Source organism: Sus scrofa, chromosome 9 (assembly GCF_054392235.1).
Source record: "Sus scrofa isolate SSC_HxYL_T2T_F1_AM1 chromosome 9, Sscrofa_HxYL_maternal_Yorkshire_Landrace_v2.0, whole genome shotgun sequence".
NCBI lineage: Eukaryota > Metazoa > Chordata > Mammalia > Artiodactyla > Suidae > Sus > Sus scrofa.
In genome coordinates, this window is record NC_139391.1 from 51,969,390 (window position 1) to 51,984,955 (window position 15,566).

At 38.2% G+C, this 15,566-nt stretch overlaps 1 protein-coding gene across 1 annotated transcript; it reads left to right on the plus strand.

Annotated features, from left to right (window-relative positions):
* The first annotated feature begins 4,982 nt into the window (after positions 1–4,982).
* LOC106504915 (olfactory receptor 8A1-like) lies at positions 4,983–7,098 on the plus strand. Its single transcript, XM_013979524.3, has one exon. The coding sequence runs from the start codon at positions 5,098–5,100 to the stop codon at positions 6,025–6,027; it is 930 nt and encodes a 309-aa protein (XP_013834978.1). The 5' UTR covers positions 4,983–5,097; the 3' UTR covers positions 6,028–7,098.
* Positions 7,099–15,566: the final 8,468 nt, after the last annotated feature.

Sequence of the window (15,566 nt, forward strand, 5' to 3'; positions counted from 1 at the left end):
TAGGCTGGTGGCAACAGCTCTAATTGGACTGCTAGCCTGGGAACTTCCATATACCTCCAGTGCAGCCCTAAAAAAGACCCAAAAAAATTGCTGTGCTTTGTTTACAGATATCTCCCTTGGGCCGTGATCTGGAAAGTGACTCCAGATAAAGATTCAGGGTGAATAGAGGGCTTACCTGATTTGTTCCTCTTCTGCCTAAGACCATAGTCTAGCATCACTGCTGTCCAATGTCTAAAAACAATAATTGTATCTATTTTGTCCAGTTTTCATTGCTTATGGACAGAACACAATTCAGACCATAGCACATGTCCACAACTGAATGAATATTATTACATTCTATCAAAATCAGCTAAAATACATTTTGAAAATGCTACAAGGAATGAAGGAGCAACAACACTCAGAATTGGAAAAACTCAAATGCTACAAGGAATGAAGGAGCAACAAAACTCAGAATTGGAAAAACTCAATAATTACTAAAACTCAACAACTCAGGAAATTACTATAAATAAAAGAAAAATAATTTATGAAAATAAACTAAAAAGTAAAAAAAAGCTAATAAACACAAAAGATAATATATTAGGAGAAACAGAAGATAAAAAAAGGAAATGAAGAAATGTACGGGAAGTAACATGTAGATACAAGTCAAAGATCTCATCTATGTTAAGCAGGAGCACAAAGAAAAAAGAAAACCAAAGCAAGGGGCAGAACAAATAATGAAAAGTATAATTCAAAGAACTTTTCCCAGTGTTAAATAGATATAAATATGGATATGGAGACACACACACACACACACAAACACACACACACACACACACACACATACACACACACACACACACATACATACATACATACATATCTGTCTTCGGCCCCTCAATGCCTTGTCAATCTGCAGGTGCAGCAGCAAGGTGACAAATTTAGCATTCCTTTTAAATTAACATTCCTTTACTGAAATTATACTCTTGATTTTATTAAAATATTCAAGTCTGGTTTTAAAACCTTTTTAAATAAACATTTTAAGGGTAGTTGATTATGCCCGGTGGTCAATAACTAATGTTGAATGACAACCCTAATGCTAATGACTGATGATGTAGTTGATGGTAAAGATGAAGGTGGTTGTGGTGATGGTTATGGTGATGATGATGGTGGTGATGAGGTTACTGGTCAAAAAAATTGAATGGAGCATTAGAGTCTAAGTTTCCCAACCTGCTAGTTGATTCTCCCGATAAAAGGAAAATTAATACACCTGGGAGACAAAAGCATAATCCACAGCACAGGTTAATTGCTTCTTTTTTCAGAACTCCAGTCTCTAAAGTGACTGCATCCCAGGAGGAGTTCTGCTCATATACATAAACAGGCCCCCAAGTCTCCCAATCTCAGTGAGGCATTTTTTATGACAGTATGGGGCCCTTTGAGTGAATCGAGCCCTAGATGTAAATGTCTATGGTCCTCTCATTGCCTGATACTTATTTCCTGACTCTTGACACCAAAGTTACCGCTAAAATTTTGATACTTTGTTCCAGTTTTTCTCAGAACAGGTGTTTCATTACAGATTTTAAGGTATTGTATGAGAACTGTTCCTTCCACGATGACTGTTTCTAATGTAGGCTGTTTTCAACCAAATATTTGCCTTCACCTTTAAGTGTTCTTCCTTTGTATGCTGTGTTCATATTGATAGCCATCCTGAGTGTCTGATGGTCTCATGGAACAAGAGTTAATAATTGTAGTAACTGATATCAAATATATCAGATACATGGGTCATGCTTTCCCATTTTATATGACTAGATGTTGATGGGAGTAAATTATTAAATCAGTTCTGTCTAGGATTTTCACATGTGCACTGCCTAAGTGAATGGTATTCACACTATACTGCTCTTTAAAACACTTTGATTTCTGGTAATGGTGTATTCAAGGTGGATTTTTTGTGTTTCTTTTTGTTTTAAGAGGTAGAAACTGAGTACAAGGGGGTATGTAAGATATTTTTAACCTAGTCTTGTGACCTAGAAGAATGTTTTTTTTTTCCGTTGTAATAAATGGAAATAATATTCAAAAAATCCTAGCTTCATATAACAGTAGTTATTATGAAGTTAACAATTTAACCACCAATAATTTAACATGTAGAGTTACAGTGCAGCGCAGATTTTCTTGTCTTCACACCGCAACATAAGGATTTTGAGACTTATTACCCCCAGAAAGGGAAATAGAGTTAGTGCTAGAGTTTCTATTACTAGAGGCATCAAATGAGACAGTGTATTTCTTTCTTTTCTTTTTTTTTTTTTTTGTCTTTTTGCCTTTTCTTTTCTTTTTTTTTTTTTTTTTTGTCTTTTTTTTGCTATTTCTTTGGGCCACTCTCACGGCATATGGAGGTTCCCAGGCTAGTGGTCAAATTGGAGCTGTAGCCGGCCTACACCAGAGCCATAGCAACGCGGGATCCGAGTCGCGTCTGCAACCTACACCACAGCTCACGGCAACACCGGATCATTAACCCACTGAGCAAGGGCAGGGACCGAACCCACAACCTCATGGTTCCTAGTTGGATTTGTTAACCACTGCACCATGACGGGAACTCCTCTTTTTGCCTTTTCTAGGGCTGCTCCGGCAGCGTATAGAGGTTCCCAGGCCAGGGGTCTAATTGGAGCTGTAGCCGTCAGCCTACGCCAGAGCTGCAGCAACACAGGATCCAAGCCACGTCTGCAACCTACACCACGGCTCACGGCAATGCCAGATCCTTACCCCACTGAACAAGGCCAGGGATCGAACCTTTAACCTCATGGTTCCTAGTTGAATTCGTTAACCACTGCGCCGTGACGGGAACTCTGAGACAGTGTATTTTAAAGTGCTGCATTTAAAAAAGCAGATTACAGGAGTTCCTGTTGTGGCGCAGTGGTTAACGAACATGACTAGTAACCATGAGGTTTGGGGGTTCAATCCCTGACTTCACTCGGTGGGTTAAGGATCCAGCATTGCCGTGAGCTGTGGTGGAGGTCGCAAATGAGGCTCGGATCCTGCACTGCCGGCAGCTACAGCTCCGATTCACCCCCTTCCCTGGCAAACTCCATATGCCTCTGGTGTGGCCCTAAAAAGACAAAATAAATACAATAAATAAAAAGATTACAAAACTTTTTTTAAATACATATATGGTTACACTCATGTAAATATATTATGCATTGAAAAAAATGTGAAAGGATAGTGAATACTGTTCCTTGCCTCCAAAGAGGAGAAAAATGGTATTTTACTTTTACTTATTTGTATGTCTGATTTTCTACAATGAACATATACTGCCTTGATAAACTTTTTTTTTTTTTTTGTCTTTTTGCCATTTCTTGGGCTGCTCCCACGGCATATGGAGGTTCCCAGGCTAGGGTCTAATCGGAGCTGTAGCTGCCAGCCTACGCCAGAACCACAGCAACGCAGGATCCGAGCCGCGTCTGCAACCTACACCACAGCTCATGGCAACGCCGGATCGTTAACCCACTGAGCAAGGGCAGGGACCGAACCCGCAACCTCATGGTTCCTAGTCGGATTCGTTAACCACTGCGCCACGACGGGAACTCCGATAAACTTTTTTAATGCATCTGAAACTGGCAATAAAATCTAGGTCCAAGAATTCAGTCAGTCAAGTGTGCTACATAGTAATAAACTGCTACACAAAAGATAGTATCCCTCAGCAAAGCAACATAGTTTGGCAAAAACCAAACAGACTGGTGGTCCCAAGTCCTAGAGTGTAGACCCAGTTCTGTGTCTTGGTAGTTTTATGATTTGGATAACCCATTTATCTTTCAGAGCTTCAGTTTCCTAGAGATTAGGAAAATAATATAGTCTTCCTCTTTTTTATATGCTATGCAGAAACTAAGACCTCAAGTGTCAAGCATGTTCAACCACACCATTGCGTAGAGCTATAAGTGTGCAAATTTATAAGGCTACACGTGTGGACCAAGGGAAGAGACGCAAGATCAGAAGGAAGCAGTTGATAAATATTAGGTATTTGGCTAGTCAGCTAGTGTTTGCCACTTCAGTTTTCTCAATGTGTAAAGAATAATTCTACTCTAGACACAATTCTTCTCATATCCAGTATTTTGGGGAGGTGTTAGTGACACTGACCTTTTAAGAGCAGTATACAAAAGTTATAATTATGTAGGAAAGCAATTCAAATAGTGCATAGTCAATGTTTTCAGCTTAAGAAATACATGTCAGGGGAGGGACAGCAATAGGTATCACACCCAGCAATGATGATCCGTGTTTCTTGGGGCCATGGCTATGACTTTAATACTTTGTCATTAGGAAGATAATGGGGCCATGGTTTGATATTATAATCTAAAAATAAAAACAACAACAATAGTAAAAGTAACTATCAAGCACTTACTCTGGACCATACTATGAGCCAGGGCCCAGGCTTCACCACAGTTGGATTAAGCAGAGCCTCTGATTAATTCTCTCATTAACCTCTGTGTGGGTGGAACACAACCATCAATAGTTTTTAAATGCTCCAGGTGATTCTAATATACAAGGAATGTTGAGAACCACTCTCTTAGGAACTGAAGTCCAATAAAAAGCTAAGAACAAATTCGAGATAACTAATGGCAACTCAAATTTTTATAGGAACTGAGTTCTTTTTATAATATGACTAAATATGCATTACTATTTTTTACAATCACTTCTAGGTAGGTATTATTAATTTCTTCATCTTTCAGATATAGAAATTGACTTTTAGGTCAGTGATAAAGCTCTATCATATCACCTTGACACTGCATCAATTTCAGATAGATATTCATAGGATCTCATTCAGTAAATATTTAAGACGTGCATAACTGACAAGGAAATTTCATTTATGAAGCAAAATACATCTCCAAACATAAGATACGAAATATACTACTTCCAAGACCCTTGAAAGACCAGGAATCTGGTCTTCCTCCAAAGCATGCATCAGGATGAGGAAGGAGCCCAGGATCTCTCAGCTGGCTCCAGCAGCTCAAAACTAGATTCACCTACACTCAGCTGGCTCCAAAAGCTCAAAACTATCTTCACCTAGGAGTGCAACATGCAGCCTTTCACAGAGATCCTCTCTCCCATCCCCACAGGGCCCCCAGCCAGAGGAGAATGGCTACAGAAAATCACTCTACAGTCACAGAGTTCATTCTTGGAGGTTTAACCAGTCGGCCAGAGCTCCAGCTCCCCCTCTTCCTCCTCTTTCTTGGGATCTACTCCATCACCATGCTAGGGAACCTGGGCATGATCACACTGATTTGGCTGAGTGCTCAGCTTCACACCCCCATGTATTACTTCCTCAGCAATCTGTCACTCGTGGATCTCTGCTACTCTTCTGTCACTGCTCCAAAGATGCTGGTGAACTTTGTGTCAGAGAAGAACACCATCTCCTACACAGGGTGCATGTGCCAGCTCTACTTCTTCCTTGTGTTTGTCATTGCTGAGTGTTACATGCTGACAGTGATGGCCTATGACCGCTATGTCGCCATCTGCAGACCTCTGTTTTACAACACCATCATGTCTCATCAAGTCTGCTCCCTGCTGGTGGTCACCGTCTATGCCATGGGGCTCATTGGCTCAACCATAGAGACTGGCATGATGTTGAAAGTGCCCTATTGTGAGCCCCTCATCAGTCATTACTTCTGTGACATCCTCCCCCTCATGAAGCTTTCCTGCTCTAACACCTATGATGTTGAGGTGACAGTCTTCTTTTTGGCTGGATTCAACATTGTAGTCACTGGCTTAATGGTCCTCATTTCCTATGCCTTCATCCTGTCCAGTATCCTCCACATCAGCACCACAGAGGGAAGGTCCAAAGCCTTCAGCACCTGCAGCTCCCACCTTATGGCAGTTGGGATGTTCTATGGAACAACAGCATTCATGTACTTGAAACCCTCCACAGCCAGTTCCCTGGCCCAGGAGAACGTGGCCTCTGTGTTCTACACCACAGTCATCCCCATGCTGAACCCCCTCATCTACAGCCTGAGGAATAAGGAAGTAAAGGCTGCCATGCAGAAAACTCTGAGAAGAAAGATTAATTGATGCAAATGTTATTTTTCCTTCTCAATTAAAAATCAACTTAAAAATAAGTTCCCGTGATGGAAACCAGTCCCTTCTCTGCATGGCTGGGTGATTGCCTCCTTCCTCCTTCCCTCTTCCTTCCTTCCCTCTCTCTACTCTCATTTCTGTTTGAAGCTGGCTGATTTCAAGTTGATGCTTTCTTTCATTTTCACTATTCTGAGCCCCTTGGTAAGCCCTACTATCTTAATTATAATTTAACATAAATATTAAGCTTTTACAAACTCACAGATACAGAGACCAACTAGTGGTTAGCAATAGGGAATTGGAAGAGGGGAAGGGCAAGTTAGGTGTAGGGAATTAAGAGAGAGACACTCTATAAAATGAATAGTCAACAAGGATCTATATTGTACAGCACAGGGAAATACAGGCACTTTTGCATAGTAACCTTAAGTGCAGTTAACTATAAAAATAGGGAGTCACCATATTGTACCCCTGAAACTATGTAACTTTGTGAGTCAACAATACTGCATGCAGTTAAAAAATGTAAACTTTCATCAGAGTTGAGCTTGAGAGTCATTCACTGTTTTATTGCCTTCTACGTAGAAAATAATCCTCAACCCAGTTCCTACGTTTTTGCACTTGGTAGTACACAAGGCAGAGAGTGTGGATTTGAAAGTCACCAAGAGATGATACCCAGAGTCTTTCTCATCCAGACTTATTCCTGTCTCCTCTTTTATTCCTCTCTACTGATCCACACCCAAGAACTTCTACCTGGACCTTTTATGTGACTTCCTTAGTGACAGTGATAATAATGCCAGCCTCTAACATGTTTTTGGGTGCTTACTCCGAGCCACACAACTCTTCTAAAGTCTTTGTATGAAATATTTCAATTATAGGTCGCAACAGATAGGGACTGTTGTTGTGGAACTCCCTGTGGAATTTGTCCATTTCCCTGTGGGAACTTGTCCAAATGTGGAATCTCCCCTCTATCCCTGAACTCAAGCAACCACTAACTTATATTCTTTCTTTAGGTGTTGCTTAGTTTGGCCTAATGTCTTAGAATTTCATGTAAATAAAATCCTACAAAAATTACGCTCCTGTGTCTGGTGTCTTTTTCTCAGCCCAGTGCTTTTGATTTTTTTTTTCTGTTGTGTGTATCTGTAATACACTTCTTTTTTATTGATTAGCAGTCACCCATTGCTTGAATACATCTACAGATTGTTTACCTACATATAGATGGACAGTTGGTTGTTTCCATCTGGGGCTGTTATGAATAAAGGAGATTTAGGCATTTGTGTTCAGAACTCTTTGTGAATGTATTTTCCACTTATCTTGGATAAATTTCTAAGAGTAGAATTGTTCGGCCATAGGCAGGTTCATAAGAAATTACCAAATTTTTTACAAAGAGGTGGGCATTCTCCTTGTGTTGAGTTTTTTTTTAACTTTTTACCAAAGTATAGTTGATTTAGAATGTTCTGTCAATGTCTGCTGTACAGCAAAGTGACCCAGTCACACATACATACACATTCTTTTTCTCATACTATCTTCCATTGCGTTCTACCCCAAGAAATTGGACATAGTTCTTTACCTTTCCAACAGCAGTGTATAAAACATTCACTTACCCTACATTCTCAGTAAAACTTGGATTTTCAGGTTTTTAAATTTTAACATCTCTAGTGGCTACATAATGTTAGGTCAGTGTCTTTTTAGTTTGTATTTACCTGATGCCTAAAAATGGTAAGCAGTTTTTCATATGTTTCCTGACTATTTGAATTCCTTCTTTTTTTATTAAGGTATAGTTGACTTACAATGTTGTACCAGTTTCTGCAGTACAGCAAAGTGACTCAGTCATATATATATATATATATACACACATATATATTCTTATATGTATAATACAGATATTCTTTTTACTATTATCTTCCATCGGGGACTATCTCAGGAGATTAGCTATAGTTCTCTGTGCTATACAATAGAACCTTGTTGTTTGTCAGTTCTAAATTGTTCACATCTACTAACGGAATTTGGGGTTATTTGAATTTCTTCTTTTGTGAAGTGTCATTCCAGATTTTTGGTTCAATTTTAACTAGTTACTTACCTTCTTGATTAGTGGGTTGTGGGAACTCTTTCTATGTTCTGCATTCAAGAACATTGAATATCTTTGACATTGAATATCTTCCCCTTCCCAACATCTGTGTCTTGTCTCTTCATTTCTTTAATAGTCTATTGCAAACAATAGAAGTTTGGGGAGTTCCCTTATGGCACAGCAGATTAAGGATCCAGCATTGTCACTGCAGCAGTCTTGGCCACTGCTGTGGCATGAGTTTGATCTCTGGTTCTAGATCTTCCACATGCCATGGGGGTAGCCAAAAAAATAGAATTTTTTTTCTTAAGTCCCATTGTCATCTTTTGTCTTTTACAGTGAGTGCCTTTGTACTTCTTCTAAAATCTCTTAACCTGTACCAACATCATGAAAATTTTGTTTTTTCCTCTAGAACTTTCAAAGTCTTTGCTTTTACTCTTAGATCTATCATCTATTTTAAGTTATAATTTTAATATAAAAACTTTAAATGTATACAAAATAAACAGAATGGTTTGCCAAACCCTCTTGTGCCCAACACCCAGCAAATAGTTATCAACCTTCTGTATTTTTTTTATCATCTCTATCTCTACCTATCAAGAATAAAATGTTTTAGCCATTGTATCTTCAAATATTTGCTTCCTTTCTTCCTCTGGGACTCTAATTACACAGGTGTTAGACTTCTTGGTAATGTTCTACATGTTATTGAGTTTGTCCATTTTTTTCTGTGTGGTTTAGTTTTAATAGGTTCTATTGCTCTATCAGTGATTTTTCTTCTTCCATGTCTAATCTACTATTAAGCAATTTCAGTAAAGTTTTACTTCATATTTTTCATCTCTAGAACTACTATTTCAGATGCAGCCTGTTTCCTTTGGAATGGATTAGCAATGAGATCCCGCTGTGTAGCACTGGGAACTATGTCTATTCACTTATGATGGAGCATGGTAATGTGAAAAAAAAGAGTGTATGCATGTATGTGTAACTGGGTCACCATGCTGTACAGTAGGAAAAAAATGTATTGGGGAAATAACAATTGATTAAAATAAAAAAGTAAAATAAAATAAAACTACTGTTTCATTCTTTTTGAAAAAAATCTTCCATTTTTCTTTTTATTATGTTCATATCTTCATTTAAATTCTTGGGTAAATATATAATACCTGTTTTAAAACTCTTGTCTTAATTTCATCAGATTTGATATTTCTATTTACTCATGTTCATCTTCTTTTCTTTTTTCATTTTTTAAAGTTTTGTTGTATAGTTGATTTACAATATTGATATAATTTCTGCTGTACAATAAAGTGACTCAGTTATATGCATATACACACATCTCTTCCAGCAGAATACTGGGTGGAGTTCTCTGTGCTATCCAGCAGGTTCCCGTTGGCCCATCATTCTATAAACCTCAGTGTGCATATGCCAATCCCAAACCCCCAGTCCATCCCTCCCTCCCCCCGACCTGTCCTCTTTGGTAACCATACCTTTGTCTTCAAAGTCTGTGAATTGGTTTCTGTTCTGCAAATGAGTTCATTTGTATCCATTTTTTAGATTCTACCTACAAGTGGTAGCATATGATGTTTATCTTTCACCATCTGACTGTCTTCACTCAGTATAATAATCTCTAAATCCACCCATGTTGCTGCTAATGGCAGTATTACATTCTGTTTATGTACCACCTTTTCTTTATCCACTCCTCTTGAGGTTGTTTCCATGTTTTGGCTGTTTTAAATAGAGCTTCAAAGAACATCGCATTGTGTGTATCTTTTCAAATTATGGTTTCCTTCAGATGGATACCCAGGAGTGGGATCACTGGATCATAGGGTAGTTGTATTTTCAGTTTGTTGAGGATCCTGCAAACTTGTTTTCCATAGTGGTTATACCAATTTACATTACCACAAATAGTGTAGGCGGGTGCTGTTTTCTTCACACCCTCTCTGACATTTACTCTTTGTATACTTTTTGATGATGATCATTCTGGCTGGCTTAAGGTGGGACCTCATAGTAGTTTTGATTTGCATTTGTCTTATAATTAGCTTTGTTGAACATCTTTTCATGTGGTTTTTATGTGGAAATTTATATGTCTTTGGATAAATGTCTATTTAGATCTTCTGCCTATTTTTTTTTTTTTGAGCTGTAAAAGTTGTTTGTGTATTTTGGAAATTACCCCCTTGTCAATTGCTTCATTTGCAAATATTTCTCACATTCTATGGGTTATGATTCCATCTTATAGTTTCCTTTGCTGTGCAAAAACTTTTACATTTAATTAGGTCCCACTGGTTTTTGTTTTTATTTTCATTACTCTAGGAGGTATATCTGAGAAGATATTGCTGCAGTTTATGTCAGAGAGTATGCTGCCTGTGTTTTCCTCTAAGAGTTTTATAGTGTCCAGTCTTATATTAAGGTCTTTAATCCACTTTGAGTTTATTTTGGGGATGGTTTTAGAGAGTGTTCTAATGTCATTCTTCAACTTGTGGTTGTGGGTTTCCCAGAACCACTTATTAAAAATAGACTGACTTTTCTCCACTGTATGTTCTTGCCTCCTTTGTTGTAAATTAGTTGACTCAAGGCAGGTAGCTTTATTTCTGGGCTGCCTATCATGTCCTGCTTTTCTTGCATATTTCCCTGCTTATCTGAATAATCTGAACATTTATCAACCTCTTAATTGTTTCTTGTTTCTCTAAAATATCTTAAAAACTGTTTTGGCATCCAGTTAAACTACCTGTAGATTTTCTTGATGCTTTTGAGGTTGAATTTAAGTTTTGTTAGTACATACCAAGTATAGCTTTTATTCCAGAACTAACTCAGCCCTAATGTTAAGATATAAACCTTCTTGGTCTCTAGGAAGCACTGCAGGCCTTCAATGAAATCTCCTTCTTGGTTGCTTGTACCACAGACATCACACAGTCCTTTGAGCTCTGACAATTAATTATTTAGCTTACAATTTCCAGATATTTATTCTTTGTCCAGCTTCATGGAGTTTTATCTTAGAGATCATAGCCTAGAGAGTTCCCTTCGTGGCTCAGTGGGCTACAAACCCAACTAGTATCCATGAGGATGCAGGTTCAATCCCTGAGCTCGCTCAGTGGGTTAAGGATACCGAGTTGCTGTGAGCTGTGGTAGGTCACAGACACGGTTTTGATCCCATGTTGTTGCGGTTGTAGTGTAAGCCAGCAGCTGCAGCTCTGATTCTACCCCTAGCCTGGGAATTTCCATATGCCACAGGTGCAGCCCTAAAAAACAAACAAAAAAAAAGACAGAGAGAGAGAAAGGAAGGAAGGAAGGAAGGAAGGAAGGAAGGAAGGAAGGATGGAAGGAAGGAAGGAAGGAAGAAAGAAATTAATAGCCTAGACAAAGCTCAGACAAAGACACAAGGAGACCTGTATGCAGATTCCTACAGTCCTTTCTTCATGGCTTCAATATGCTTCACTATCCATTCCAGCTACTTCAGCCTCCCAACACTTTGGTCTTCTCAACATCAAAATGCTTTGTTTGCATATATCTTCTTTTGGCCATGGGCTAGAAAGTGTCTCCAGACAAAGATTCAGGGTGAATATAGGGCCCCCTTATTTGTTCCTCTCCTGTCTGAGACCATCACTTAGCATCCCTCATTGTCCAATATCTAAAAACAAAAATTTTATATATAATGTCCAGTTTTAATTGCTTTTGCTGGAGAGAACACAGTTCAATTCATAGCACATGCCCACAAATGAATACAAGGTATACAAGGTAGGAAAGAGCAACAAAATTTAGAATTAGAAAAACAATAATTATGAAATAACTCAGGAAATTACTAAAAATAAAAGACAAAATAATTAGGAGATAAACTGAGTTAGAAGTAATAGAAGAAAGAGTTCCTGTTATGGTTTAATGGGTCAAGAACCCAACATAGTGTCCATAAGGATGCAGGTTTGATCCCTGGCCTAGTTCAGTGGGTTAAGGAGCCAGCATTGCCACAAACTGTGGCACTGATTGGAACCCTAGCCCAGGAACTTCCATATGCCACGGCCATTAAAAATTTTTTTTTATTAAAAGAATAGCAAATAAACACAACAGGTAATACTTTAGGAGAAACATAAGGTGAAAAGTGTGAAAAGGAAAAGAAATGAAGAAATCTATGGAAAGTAACAAGTGTAAATACAAGGCAAAAAAGATCTCATCTATGGAGAGTAGGAGCCACAAAGAAAACCAATGCAAGGGACAGAACAAATAATAAAAACAATAATTCAAGCAATTTTTCCCAGTGTTAAATATATATTTTTTAATTTGATATGTCAATAAGAAACATCACACCTAAGACAACTGCTAAAGAATGAATACCAAAATATATCCTATTAAAATTATGAGAACCATGCAATCCACATGTTTGAGTTCTTTTTGAAAAGTCCTAGAAACAATAACTAACCCAGAAGGAGTTATTAATCTCTATAGTGCCTAATTTTTTGCCTTGAAACACTATTTCACCACTAAAAGAAACCAAGATCCTTGGAGAAATGATTGAGTTCTGGTCTAAAGAATGAAACACGTGAGAGGAGCTCAGAACATCTTGTCACATCTGATAGTAAATAATATTAGAAACTAATAGCACTGTGTCCAAAAGTCTCAAGAGACCAGTTGAAGAAAATTCCACAGGCCAAAGACAAAAAATCTTGAGCAGCAGAAGGATAGAAATGGCAATGAATTGAAACCCATAAAATATGATTAAATTAGTGAGCCTGTAAAGATACTGAAGAAAAATAGTGAGTCCTCTTTGGAGGATAAGAAGAAACCAAATTATTATATTGAAAATTAGAAAATGAAGCCAATACAAGTGTTTTTACCTGAACTGTAATGGTGGATACATGAATCTATGCTTGTCCTAAAATTGCACTGAAGTAAATGTACACACACACAAATGAGTATAAATAAACCTTGGAAATTTCAAATAAAACTAGTGGACTGTTTATGACAATATGCAGTATCCTGGGTGTGATACTGTACTATAGTTTTTGCAGAATTTACCACTGGAGGAAACTGCATAAGGGTGCACAGGATCCCGCTATATTATTTCTTTTTTTTCAATATTCTTTTTCTAATTTTTTTCTGGTCTTTTTAGGGCCACACTCGTGGCATATGAAGGTTCCCAGGCTAGGGGTCCAGTCAGAGCCTACGCCAGAGCCACAGCAACATGGGATCCAAGCCATGTCTACAACCTGCACCACAGCTCACAGCAATGCTGGATCCTTAACCCACTGAGCAGGACTAGGGATAAAACCCGCATTCTCATGGATGCTAATTGGGTGTTAACTGCTGAGCAATGATGGGAACTCCCTCCCCCCGACACCAACCTTTTTTTTTTGGTCTTCCCGTGGCATGTGGAGTTCCCAGGCCAGGGATCAGATCCAAGTTGCAGTTGTGACCCACACCACAGCTGTGGCAATGCTGGGCTGGGGATTGAACCTGAATCCCGGCTCTCCAGAGACCCCGCCAATCCCATTGCACCACAGGGGGAACTCCCCTCTATATTATTTCTTATTCCTCCATGTGAATCTACAATTATCTCAAAAGTTTAATGTAAAAATCTTCATTAGCAACTTTACATGATATGTATTACTGAAGGTATTGTTGAAAAGCACATATTCTTATAAACATCTTTCCCTTCTGACTGAGAATATATGAGTAAAGACTTCTTATAAGTCCACCTTCCTCTGTCCTCAACATCCTGCCATTCTGTACTGTCAGTCTACAGGTGCAGGAGCACAGTGACAAATTTAGCATTCCTTTACTGAAATTATACAGTTGGTTTTATTAAAATATTCAAATCTATCTTTAAAACCCTTTAAAATAAGCATTTTAAGCCTCATTGATTATGTGCAGTTGTGATAACTAATGATGAGTAGCAGCCATACTATAGTGATTGATGATTATGTTTATGGTAATGAGGGGAGGTAGTTATGATGGTTACTGGTGATTATGATGGTGGTGGTGATGAGGTTATTGGTCATAAAATATTTGCATGGAGCTTTAGACTCTAAGTTTCCTTATCTGCAAGTTGATTCTCCCAATAAAAGGAAAATTAACACACCTGGGAGACAAAAAAAAAAAAAAAAAAAAAAAAAAACATGATTTGCAGCACAGGTGTAAACCAAGACTCTAATTGCTCCTTTCCTAAGGACTCCAGTCTCTGAAGTGACTGCATCCCAGGGGTTCTGCTCATATATATATAAACAGATCCCCAATCTCAGTGACCTATTTTTATGACACTGCTGACCCATTTGAGTAAATAGAAGACTAGGTATAAATCTATACAGTCCTTTCATTTCCTGATATTTATTTTCCTGATTCTTGAAACCAAAGGAACCCCTAAAATTTTCAGAAGACTCTTTTCCATTTTTTCTCAGCACAGGTATTTGATTACAGATTTAAAGTTATTGTATGAGAAAAAATATTTCTCCCATGAACTTCTTTTTCTAATGCATTTTGTTTTCAACCAAATATTTACCTTCCTCTCTAAGTGTTTTTTCTTAGTGTGCTGTGTCCTTATTGGCAGCAATCCTGAGTCACTGATATAACTAGAGATAATAATTGTAGTAACTGATGACAAATATGTTGGTCATGTTTTCCCATTTTATATTATTAGATGATTGTGGGAGTAAATAATTAAATTAATGCTGTTTAGAATTTTCCTATATGCACCACCTCACTGGATGGTATTCATTCTGTACTGCTCTGTAAAAGGCTTTGATTTCTGGTAATAGTTTATTCAAGGTGGCTCTTCTATGTTTCTTATTGTTTTAAGAGGTAGAACTTGAGGAGTTCCCTTAGTGGCACAGTGATTAACGAATCCGACTAGGAGCCATGAGGTTGTGGGTTCAATCCCTGGCCTTGCTCAGTGGGTTAAGGATCTGCTGTTGCCATGAGCTGTGGTCTGAGTCGCAGATGCGGCTCAGATCCTGCATTGCTGTGGCTGTGGTGTAGGCCGGTGGCTACAGCTCCGATTAGACCCCTAGCCTGGGAACCTCCATATGCCACAGGAGCGGCTCAAGAAAAGGCAAAAAGACAAAAAAAAAAAAAAAAAAAAAGAGGTAGAACTTGAATAAAAGGGGATAGGTAAGATATTTTATCCTATTGTTGAGATCTAGAACATTTTCTCCTTTGTAATAAATGGGAATAATATTCAAAAAATCTTCGTAACCTATGATAGTAGTTATAATGAAGTTAACAATTTAACCACAAATAATTTTACATGCAAAGTTACAAAGCAGTCCTGATTTTCATGTCTTTACTCCACATCCTGAGGATTTCAAGACTCTTACCACTGGAAAGGTAAATATGGTTAGTGCTAGAGTTTCTATTAGTATAGGAATCATATGAGACAAAGTATTCTAAAGTACTACATTTTTAAAAGCAGGTTACAAAAATTCCTTTTGTAGCTCAGCTGGTTAAGGACCCAACCTTGGCTCTGTGAGGATGCAGGTTCACCTCACTCAGTGGATTAAGGAAACTG